We start from the raw sequence: 12,078 nt of genomic DNA on the forward strand, positions 1-12,078 counted from the left end.
TTTCTTAAAGCCCAATATTCACTTAAAGCAAATTATTAAATGCGATTTTATATTATTGAGAACTGAACTTATTTATTAAAACTGAATTAATTTGAAAATATGTCAGCCGGAAAAGCTATGTGAAATCCATACAGACACAAGTAATAAATACATCTCTGTAAAGAAAACATAAAATCATTCAGAACTTGTCTCGGTGTCTTACACATACGGTACACAATGAGACAAGTTCGAAGAAACTCAAATCAAACGAGCTGTCCTAAGTCTAGGCTGCTAGTTGTTTTATCTTCATTCGTTCGCAGGATGGCAGATTCATGACGATATTGGAAAAATGTACTACTTTACATTTGAAAATAGTTCCGTGAAGGAAATATCAATTTTTCTGAATTATTATCCCTATATAAAACATCAATAGGGATTTTGTCAAGGACCGTATTCAACAATTTCAGCTTGCTCTAAATCTTTTGAAGGATAAAAAAGAATATTCATTAAATGAACTTTCTTTATAAATCAGCTTCTCTAAAGAAAGTGACTTACTGTTATCATTTTAAGAAAAGAAAAAAAAAAGAAACTAAAAGTTTATCAAGTCAATTCAGAAGGAGCATCTCATTTAAAGTCACTATTTTGCGCAAATATCAACATTTAAACCAGGTATACAAACTTTTCATTTACTCAATGATTTTTGGTAACCTTGCCGTTGTATTTTGGTTTTTATGTGAGATATGTTAGGCTAATATTGCGCACTAATTCTGCCAAGTTTTATAAGCTTTTCCCTAGCGATGATGGGTTAAACTGGTGCAATCGATAAATTTATATTAAAAAAAAAAAAAAAAAAAAGATATAAAACAAATATTTTAAGAACCTAGATTACAATTTAACTATATTACATTGCATATACAAAAGTTAAAATTTTAAATTACTCTGAGTTGGTAATTGTTCCAGATTCTTCACTGAACCGTTGAACTTGGATTTTTAAATATTAAAGGGCAAGTTTAAATGGTAAACTTTGACATACATATTAAACTTTTTGTGGTTTTTTTTTTTATAGTTTCTAAAAAAGTTCTGCTATTTTAATTGAAAATTAAGCGAGTACTAACTCCTGCATTCTCAACTACTTTTTCAGGGTTCTTAAAAAAATCTTCGTGCAAATTTTCTAGAATTTAAAGTGCCTTGACCTTAAACTACCCTAACTATCAAACCTATTCCTTCTCAAAGGCTAGATTGTATTTATTTATTTATTTTTGTAGTTTGACGTCTTTGCTCAGCAGTTATTCTATTTGCTGTTGGAGCCAACCCTAGTTTTTTGAAATATGCAGAATGCGCTCTAAAAATTTGATGCAGGTATGTAACATGGATAATCCGTACTTAGTGTTGCTTTTTATTTTTTTGAAATTTTTCCACTTACCGAACAAAACTGGTCTGAGGATGTCCAATGTTTACTGAGTAGTCTGAATTATTCCACTTAGTCTTAACTATTGATACTTTTAGGATTACGTTTACACATGTAAGAAATTTGGCTCGAAGATTCTGCTTACGTATTTATAACTTCGCCAGAAACCATTTTATCCGCAGTGTATGATTAATAAAAAAGAATACTGCTATTTATATTTAGTTCTAGGGGTTTTAGTTCCGAAAATCTATTTTTCCACATTTTCAACTTCATCTTTTGTAACTTCTATCTTTTTTCAAGCATAAATTTTATAAGGTAAACAGAAAGGAATAGACGATGTTTTCTGTGAAACAACTTTTTTTCTTCAAATGTAGTAACCCCCTTGTCTTTTATAAGTTTTCGTTATTTTAGGATTAATTAGCAAACCCTTGTAAAGCTTCCTCATTTTGATTGGTCTTAGTGAAGAGCATCGTCAACTGAAATTACTTGGGACAAGCAGGGTTAACTTAGGACGAAAACTCTAATTTAGTTTAAGCAAGTTTCACACCCCCGGTATTTGATAATTATCAAAATTAAATTATCAAATTAAATAGTAATACCAATAAATCCGTCAATTTCAATTTGTGCTACAAGAACCAAAGTTGTCAAACTTAATAAAACTAAATTAAGGTTTTCTCCCAACTTACCCCACCTAAGTATACCCAGTGACAATACTCGTTAACTTGTAAAGTTGTGACACACTTTCCTTTAATAGTGATTCTTGTCGCACAAATTAACTCTTTAATATCATTTCCGTGAGATTTTGTATTTGCATTTTGTATTTTATATATATATATTTTTTAACGATTCGCTCATTTCAGAAAACAATTTACGTGGTCTACCACGACTTTTCAACGGTTCACTTTGTTTTGTTTTTTTTTAAACAAAATGACATTAAATTCTAATTGCAACCATTTTAACTTTTTGATTAAAAATAATGACATACAGCGATTTAATTCTTTCCATTTTTTTGGTGACTACAGAATCCTTTGATTTTACCCCTCATACATTTTTCAAACTCCTCATCAAAATTCTACTCACCATCATTTTATTTTGCAAACACATAATTATCAAATTTTCGGTTTTACAAAAACTTGCATTTTGTATAGATCCTTCATTTTAAAAAACTTTTTATATAAAAAAATTAATTTTTTCGTTTTTTGTTTACATAAAGTTATGCGCTAATTATGATTATTATGCATAACCGCACCGAATTTAACAACGCAAATGTATTTAACTTTTTCTAATACGTTCATTATAAAACAATTCTTATTGAATTGTATATTTTTTAATCGTTAGATAGGTGGGTTATATAAAATCATAATATTCGGAACTATTTACGATACCAAAAATTTCTATTTTTGGCTAGCTAAGTTTGCTATTCCTCATCATTGTGCGTAACGCTAAAGTTGATGGGATACTGGCACGGTTAAGTGAGAATATTTATTAGACTGTTAAAAAGAAAAAGATGGCTGTAACAGGATTTGTAAGACAATAATAATTTTGGAACTTCGAACCAAAATTTCCAAGAAAATTTGAAACTTTTATATTGACAAACTCTAATGTGCCGACTCATTTAATCAGCTTCTCTTGTTGTATTATTTGAACTAGAATTACCTTTAATTCTTCACGCAGCCACAATTCGCTACAGTAACTATGAAGTTAGAATTTTAGTACACCCGTTTTGGAGAAATTTACAATAGTTACAATGCAACAAAATAAAGGTTGAGTGCATTCTACAACTTAGCATCTTTTAACGTTGGCAGCTTCTGCAAATCATTTTTAAATCTGATCTAATTTAGAATTGTTTTCATTCAAGTCGATAGTTTGTTGTGTGCTATCAATTTTTGGTCGAAACTAATAAACTTTTTCGCTTTCTTTTAAAATTACTATAAATATTTACTGTAAATATTTACTAAAAATATTTTTTATAAATATTTATAAAAAATATTTACAATATTTACTGTAAATATTTACTATTAACATTTCTTATGAAAAATTTTTATAAATATTTTTTAAAAATATTTACTATAAATATTTACTATAAATATTTTTAAGGAATATTTTTTAAAATATTTACCATAAATATTTACTGTAAATATTTACTAAAAAAATTTATTATTAACATTTCTTATAAAATTTACTGCTCACTTTCAGGTAACAAAAAACCTTTTGATAGCAAAACACTTTAATAACCAAAAATATTTAATATAAACAACTAACACTCAATTTACTAAAACTCAAGGAATAAAAAAAGATTTCTCTTAAGGGAGGTGAACTCATAAAACTACAAGTGTTTGAAAAGTATTTTTGTATTAAAGAATTGTAATTAACTTAATGTTAAAACACATTAAAGAAATTTCCATGCAATAATAAGCAGTCATGATTGAATGATTAGTTTACCAGCTAAAGTTTTTAACTGTAATACAAACATGAACATAAATAAGTATTAGAAAAGATAATTTAAAAAAAAAATTGACTTGTAATAAAATCCAAAATTAGAAAAAAATAAAATCACATTTTATATTAGCAATAAATTGCAATTTTTCAGATAAATCAGTCATCATAATATGATATTTCTTTCATATTGATGATTACTTTATATTAAAAAACTCCTTGTATTTGACTAATTCTTTTTGATATATTTGTAGTTGAGCTTCTATGTCCAATGCTTCATTGCATTGTTCATCTTGTTCTAATGATGTAAACATTTCTAGGACAGCAGGTATCTGGCACTGTCTATATAAGCCACCCACAGAACCATCTTCAGAACAAAAAGCTGGACGTAACTCTACTAACACAAAATCATCTTCATAACCAACAGCTTCAGCTCTTTGAGTTGAAAAATCCATTGTCATTTTTTCATTATCATCAATCTTGGTATTATGAACTTTTTTAATATTGTTTGATGAGCATTCTGTTGTCTGAACATTAGATGATTCATGAAGTAAAGATAAAAAAGGTGGTATATCAGGCAAATCTGGCAAATCTAAATCAGGGAAATCTTCAATTGCACCTAAAGGTTCTGCAAAAGCAGCAACAGGTTGAGAGGTTTCATCTTTAAGCTGCTTACAAGGTTCACAAGTATCACTTGTATTTGATAAAGGTGAAAGAGGAGAAAGCCAGTTAGGCAAACAAGACTCAGTTTCTGATGCAGCTAATGCAATCTCACTCTCCATAGTTTCCAAAGAACGAAAACCTGACATAAGCTGATCTTTTTGTCTTTCCAATGGGAAAAGTGAATCAGTATTATATATTGCATACATAGGCACATGCGCACTTGAGCCATTTAACCAAATTTTATTTTTAAAAAGGACAGATACATTTGTATTTCCACAGGGTGTTTCTATAGTGCCAATATTAAGTTTATTATGCATTTCATAACTATGCAAGGGATATATTTCTGTATGTACTTTGAAAAATAGGAAAAAATCATGATCTGTCTCTCTGCTCAAATGGTATAAGGGTAATATTCTTGATAAAACAATCACAGATTTAATGAGAATAGAAAATCTGTTATAAACAGAAAATTGATTTTTAAACTTTTTCTCATTTTCAGCAATGTTTTTATTTAAAATTTGCCAAGATTCAAGAACAGTAATTCGTCCTTCTAAAGTCTTTAAAACAATATCCAAACATATACTTTCATGGGTATCAGCTAACTTTTTACCAAAAAGTTCAGAGATTCTTTTATTTAGCGGACAACTTGTGTTTTTTTCTGGTAGAGCAATATTAAACCAATCTAATCCTTTTGAAAAAGGGTTGCAACTAGTTTTGTTTTTTCTTCCACTTCTGGATTGAATAACCGACTGTAAAGACTTAGTAACAAAAAACTTAATATACTTGGCCACTTCTTTTTGAGTAGAACCATTATTTTTTCCACTAGAGTTTATATCCATTTAAAATCAGTAATTCTATTTAAGGCTAAAATCTAAAATTTTAAACTGAAACAATTTTCCTTTTTCTTCACAAACAAATTGCCTAGTTAATTAGAAATATTTTCTTGCACTACCATCTTTGTTGATAAATCCCAGACTTCTTTTTATTTTGGCTCTCACTCATTGCAGCTTTATTTTTTTGTTGAATTACCGTAGCGTGTCACTTTTTTTCTTTTAGAAAAATTTCTGTTAAGGTTATGGTGAAAAATCTTTAGAGTTCTAAAGTGGTTTATTCAGTGGTTAACTAAAAATTCAATATGGATAGCAGAGATGGAATTGGAGCAACAGGGTTGAAGACAAAGGTTATAGTAAATTACATTCCACAAAGCATGAGCGATGATGAATTTAGACAGTTATTTAGTCAGTGTGGACCTCTTCAAGAATGTAAGATAATTCGCGATAAACAAACGAATTATAGCTTTGGATACGGTTTTGTTGATTATTCTAAACCAGAAGGTGCAAATTTAGCTATTGCGAAACTGAATGGATTTCAAATACAAAATAAAACGATAAAAGTTGCTTATTCGAAACCACCAGGATGTAGTAAAAATGCAAATCTCTATGTGACTGGATTGGGCAAACATACTAATGATAAATCATTAGAAGATTTATTTGGAGTTTATGGAGATATAGTTCAAACAAAAATACTCAGAGGATCAGATGGTGTTTCAAAGGAAATTGGGTTTGTTTTATTTAAGGAAAAGCCTCATGCTGACAATGCTATGAAAAATTTGCAAGGTTATGCTGATGGCAATGGAATGAATTTACAGGTACAATTTTAATACTTTTTTATGTAATTAGCTTAACTGACCTATAGCTAACCACTATTAATATCAAACTTAGAGTGAAAATATTAAAAACAAATTGTGAATTAATTCTATTTAGTGCTATCTGTTAAAAATTCTTAATTTATATTATGTTAAAAAATTGTATAATTAAAGGTTCATTAGCCTGCAAGTGAAAAATTGGCCTCATTCCGGAGGAAAACTTGAAAAACAGGTGTAGTCTAACTTTAATGAATATCTTGAATTATAAAAGTGTGCTTTTTATTTACCAATAGTCTTCAACTTAATAACATAATTTAAGTCTTATATTTTCATAAATTAAGTCTTCTCATAAATTTCTCATAAATATTCTCATAAATTGTCTTCAACTTAATAACATGCAGCTTTTGTTACTGACTGTACAAATATGATAAGCAAAACATGTTTATTACACACTTTTCTATTCCTTTTTGGTTAAGCAACTTAGTTTCATTCAAAATATTCTCTTTTCTTATTTTGAAAAAAAAAAGTTGACTTCAAGAAAGACAAATAGAACTGGAATTATGGTACCACTTACACTTCAGCAAAGCAACACTTATCTTGCTCACCTAACGTAATTGCTATCATTCATAGCATATATATAAGAGAATAATAGTGCTTTAGTATGTGCCCATAAAATAAGGCTCCTTGTTACAGCAATGCTACTCTCATTTTTGCACTCTTATATTTATACTCTAATTGTTTTTATTCTTTTTATTTCTATATTGATTCTTATGTCATTACTTGAAAAAATGGAAACAGGAATGAAAAGTCCTTTTAGTAAGAACTAGTGCAGAAGGACTCAGATCTATTTAGCTAATATGATAAATGAAGTTACTGCAAAGTCTGTTCAGAATGGTAATGTATCTACTTGCTTCATTTCAACATGTCAAACATGTTTGTTGCTGTATACAATATTAGCAACATCTGACTAAGAAACAGCCTTTAAAATTGGTTGTATTGAATGTAATTAAAGTCTCTGCATTGGGGATGCTATAAAAAAGTACCAATAGATCTTTTGAGGTATTTGATGCTGGAGTCTGTTGAACTTTTGGGGTGTTTGTTGCTGGAGTGCTCCATCTTAAAATTGACAGCAATCATAAACACTTTGCAATTAAAAAAATTTAAAAAAAGCCAGTAGAGCATCATAAAAAAGATGGGAAACATTAGAATCCAACATTAGGATGTAATATTGTTTTTTCAGTGTCAAATTAAAGTCAATTTACTTTTAAAAAAGAAAATTTAAATTTATTAAGTTACATATTTTCTGTTTGATCAATGACCTTTAAATATCTACCTAGAAACTTCATAGCTCCCTCTGCTCATGACAAATTCTGATCCTTAACAAAAAAAACCAAGTGTGGTTTTAGATCATTATCATTAGTGAAAGTTCTACTTAAAGATTTCTTTTTAAAAAACTATTTAAAGTGTATTAAAATATGTCAAATAAATGGTAACCTGATGGTATTATCCAACAAAATTAAGAATAGCTTTTTTTGAAGCAACTTAACTTTCATTGTGGTTTGTGTTTATCTTGCTTGGACTATGTCTTTTAGATTGATGATATTGTATATAAACCATTTTTCATTTCCAGTAGTAATGATTTTTTTAAAAAAAGCTTAATATCTTTCCTTTTAAGATACATATTCAAATTATTCTAATAAATTTCCAATATAAACTGAAAGAGATTCACTCTTATTCATAAATTTTTCACAAGTACAGTAAAATGCATCTACTAAATGTAAGCAACATCTTTATGCCATCCAATTTAATAGTCCTATGGGTTCTAATTATCTTGTTCTGACTACTAGGCTGTAATTTTGTTTGAAAGAGCTGTTATTTTTTATTTACTTCTGGAATCCTGAAATAGGATACACCACTTTAAACCCAACGGCATAGAAAAAAATCTAATTTTGTTGCATAGTGTTATTTTAAAAGAAATAGCATTATGCAAAAAATGGTTCAAATAGAACTAGAAATAAATCTTCTAGTTCTATTTGAACCATTTTTTAATGAAACAGTAAAACAAAAAGCAGCAAATGAAGCAGCTTAATGTGATACCTTATGATATTAACATAAAACAAGCTGAAGTGTAAAAATTTCAGATCTAAAAAAAAAAAAAAGTTTAAGCTATTAAGTAAATAAAAATTTCATAGTAGGTACTAATTTATTATATAATTTAGTTTTTATTATGAAATTTTTTCAAGTTTAAGTTTGCTAAATTTTAAATCTGAAAATTGTGATTTTCTTCATATGACCATATAAATTATTCTGAAAAAAGTAAGGTCATTTTGTACTGTAATTACATTAAAATATGATTACACTAACTTGACAGAACCTGACTTGAATCTCACAAATTAAAAAGTTTGTATTTTCATTAACTGTTTCAGAAACCTGTTCAAAAAAGCAGTATGATCAGTTTTTCAATATAAAATTTAATGGGTTTTATCACTATATATTTTATTTTTTAGAGCATTACTTTCTGGCAATTATTTTTTTAATAACGTTTTTTACAATTATAGATAAAGTATGCTAAAGACCAAAATGAGAATCAAAAACAGCATCCAAAGTTCGGCGACTTTTATCAACACAATGTACAACGAATGTCTCAAAACTCAATAATGGGAGAAAATTATCCATATAATGTCGCTCAATACAGTACTGCTGTAGGTCGGGGAACAGACTATGGAGGAGGATACGATAGTGCCATGGCCTTTGGAAAAGCTATGCGAGGTCGGGGTGTTGGTACACGGTTTAATCCGCTTGCAAGACCTTTAAACAGTGATATTGGTTCAGAGCAAGTTGATCCTGTTACAGAGTCAATAGTTTTATTTGTTTATAATATTGGTCCTAATGCTCAGGACAGTGACTTGTATGGTTTATTTTGCAGATTTGGCAGGATTAACAAAGTAAATGTAATTGCAGGTAAAGGGTATGGTTTTGTTCATATGCCTGTGCCTAATGAGGCCCAAGCTGCTGTTAATGGTTTAAATGGTATGTTTTATAATGGTAAAAATCTCCAGGTATCTGTTAAGGCTAACAAGTAATGAATGCGCGTTCTAGGCCATCCTTTCATTTAACAACACACTAAATGGTAAAAGTCTAAGATTAAATATTCCTAATGAGATCCCTAGAGAAGAGGATCTTTGTGAGCATTGTTAACGAAAAGCTCAGTAGTATGTCTGCTGTTTTGTTGTTTTTGTTGACTTGTTGCAGTTGCTCAGAAATTCTTGAGTCCGGTCACAGTTTTTTAAAAGTGCATCGAAAAAACTATTTGGCAATTAGCTCCATAGTACCTGTGCCAATTTCATAATGTAGACATAGCTCAAAATGTTTTTTTCACTTGCATTATTTTTTCAAATGATCATGTTCACTGTTTTTCTGATAATTTCGGTCCATCGCATTGACTCGATCAACCTTGCAGAAATTCCCAATCAGATTGTTAGATTTTTTTTTTTCTTTCACATTACTTTTTGTTTTTTTTTTATTTCGTTTTGTTTTTTTTTCTTTTTTTCTTTAGGATGCGATTGTTATTTTTTAGGCTCATTTTATTTTTCCGCTGTTTTATTTTTTTTGTTTTGTTTTGTTTTGTTTTTTTTAATGAGGTTTGTTTTACCAAATTTAATGCTATTACATCAAGTCAAATGCATCTACAAAAAAAAAAGTTAAAGTATTTTAGAAATAGGAATTCGAATTGTATAATTTTTTTTTTTTTTGACTATTTGTTTTTTTGTTTTTCTGTTGTTTTTTTTTTTTTTTTTTTTGTTTTTCGACGATGTGTTTTTTTTTAATATTAAAGTTAAATTTTTTCCGATTTTTTTGTTTTTTTTTGTTTTTGTTTTTTTGTTTTGTTTTGTTTTTTTTTTCTTTCCTTTTTTTAGTCCTCACAGCGATTTTGTCCTTACCATCCTGTGGGGAGTTTTTTCTTTTTTTTCTTTACCCGAAATTATCAGAATTTATGAAATGTTATTAATTTGTGGTGATTTCCAAAAAAAAATAAAAAATAAAAAAAGGGATAGTAAAAAAGTGGATTAAAGCGTTGGTTTTTGACGGGCTTCGAATTTTGTAGTGATGCTGTTTCAACATTTTGTAACAGCGCCACTACAAATAAAAAGTCTTTCATTTGAATCGTCTACTTAGAAAATTTGTAAATTTTTTTTTTCATTTTTAAAAAAATAATAAGGTTATGTTGTGAAATAATTCCCTGTCTCAAATGCTATTGTAATTGCAACTGCTTGGCACAGGTACTTGATCTAAAGACTAGAAAAGAATTGGAATCAATAAATTGTTTGGTTTGGATTAAGTCTGCTCCTCGTAATTTGTTAAGTCTTTACGGCTTATACTTTTTCAAAAACGTTTTTGAATCCAATTTAAATGTCTGCATCTGATTATTGTTCATCTAGTTTATTTGCACCTTGTTACAAGGGGTAAAATTCGAGTTTAAGCCACTTGTTGAGTGAATCTTTACCCTAGCTTGTTGAGGCAAGTAACAAAAAACTTCTGAGTTAGGAGATTTTTTTTGTCAAAATAATTTTCTTATTTCTGAAGTACACAATACACTAACTGCTTATAAGAAAAAAGGTGAATTGGAGGGTAAAATATGCGGGATCGACGCATAAAAGTTTTTGTAGGGCTTAACTACTTAAAATACTCCACCAGTGGATTTTTTTTTTGTGTGTGTGTGAAAAACTTAATATCTACTTTTAAACTGGGCGGTACATTCAACAAACTGAAAAAGTCCGCAAACGCAAGACGGAATTTTAGTGTTGAAAAACATCTTTTTTAAATATGAAATTCTAAAATAATGTGGTTGATAGTGCACATACACGTGGTCCTCTTAATCTGAATATTTTTTCTAATCTAACGTTTGATTTCCATTGAACCTACTTAAATGCTATTCATACGAGGGGATATCTGGTGGAACATGGAACTTGAACAAATATTCTCTGGTGTGAACGCAACTTGAACAAAAATTCACGAAACATTAGAGGAACTTTTGTACCGCCCCGCTAACCCAGAACAAATAAATGTTCCGGAATATTTCTTTGTTTTCGTATAAAAAACATGGCGCCAAATTTAACTATCTTTAATGTTTATCCAGAAAAAGCGTGTACGTGTATGTTATTACACAATAAAATGTAACAGGTGAAAGTGTCAAGATTATAAAATCAAGGTTGCTTGATTTATTATTAAATGGTTGACTGCAAGATTTTTATTTAATGTTAAAGCAACTCAAACTAGGCTTTTTATAAAGTTGATGTTAGGTTGTTAGCTTAAAACTGAAATGTGATTCACATTGTGTTGTCCTTTTACTTTCATTAAAATGAAGTTGCGTGTGACACTTTCAAAATGTAGTAGGCTTGAAGCAGTCTTAAAATGAAATAACAAATTTGTAGTGAATAGTCTAGAGGTTAGGCCTATATCTCTTCTACAATATGCATGACATAATTACATTTTATGCTAAAGTATTTAGATGCATAAAAAATTTATACCTATTGTAAAGTTTAACCTTTAATTCAATTGTCAAGCACTTCTTTGCTTCTTCTTTTTTTTTTTTTTTTTTTTTTTTTAAGTAGGTGATAGACTAATACATAATATCTAGTAGACTTAAAGTTTTCACAATGTCTCAGCATACAGATCAAGACATTATTATCATATATTATCAGCATAGCTAATACTGTTCTTATTGCATCTGCAAGTTTGTATGGATATAGCTAACACAAGCGAATTATTAGATTTATGGAATAATAGTAATAATGATGATGATAATAAATAATAACAACGGGCGACAACTGAAAAACAAGACTGGACTTAACGACACATCTCTTTTAAGGTAATAACAACGGGCGACAACTGAAAAACAAGACTGGACTTAACGACACATCTCTTTTAAGGTATAAGGTAAAATAAA

The 12,078-nt window shown here is 28.9% G+C and overlaps 2 protein-coding genes and 1 long non-coding RNA gene across 4 annotated transcripts; 2 read left to right on the plus strand and 1 right to left on the minus strand.

Annotated features, from left to right (window-relative positions):
• Positions 1–201: 201 nt before the first annotated feature.
• LOC149890604 (uncharacterized) lies at positions 202–1,674 on the plus strand. 2 transcript variants are annotated; one of them, XR_016450684.1, is made up of 3 exons: positions 202–648; positions 1,245–1,338; positions 1,486–1,674. It is a non-coding gene; the product is annotated as an uncharacterized LOC149890604 (long non-coding RNA). The 2 variants fall into 2 exon arrangements; XR_016450683.1 differs by lacking the exon at positions 202–648 and adding an exon at positions 780–996.
• Positions 1,675–3,722: 2,048 nt separating this feature from the next.
• LOC145202043 (uncharacterized) lies at positions 3,723–5,464 on the minus strand. Its single transcript, XM_080074919.2, has one exon. It carries the CDS (start codon positions 5,323–5,325, stop codon positions 4,021–4,023), a length of 1,305 nt encoding a protein of 434 aa, XP_079931045.2. The 5' UTR covers positions 5,326–5,464; the 3' UTR covers positions 3,723–4,020.
• A 29-nt stretch (positions 5,465–5,493) lies between these two features.
• Positions 5,494–10,193, plus strand: LOC145202044 (ELAV-like protein 3). The gene is made up of 2 exons (XM_080074921.2): positions 5,494–6,134; positions 8,690–10,193. The coding sequence occupies exons 1-2, from the start codon at positions 5,622–5,624 to the stop codon at positions 9,212–9,214; spliced, it is 1,038 nt and encodes a 345-aa protein (XP_079931047.2). The 5' UTR covers positions 5,494–5,621; the 3' UTR covers positions 9,215–10,193.
• The last annotated feature ends 1,885 nt before the right edge of the window (positions 10,194–12,078 follow it).

Source organism: Hydra viridissima, unplaced genomic scaffold, assembly GCF_058129835.1.
Source record: "Hydra viridissima isolate aposymbiotic clone 2 unplaced genomic scaffold, HvirCarnegie_v1 scaffold_3, whole genome shotgun sequence".
NCBI lineage: Eukaryota > Metazoa > Cnidaria > Hydrozoa > Anthoathecata > Hydridae > Hydra > Hydra viridissima.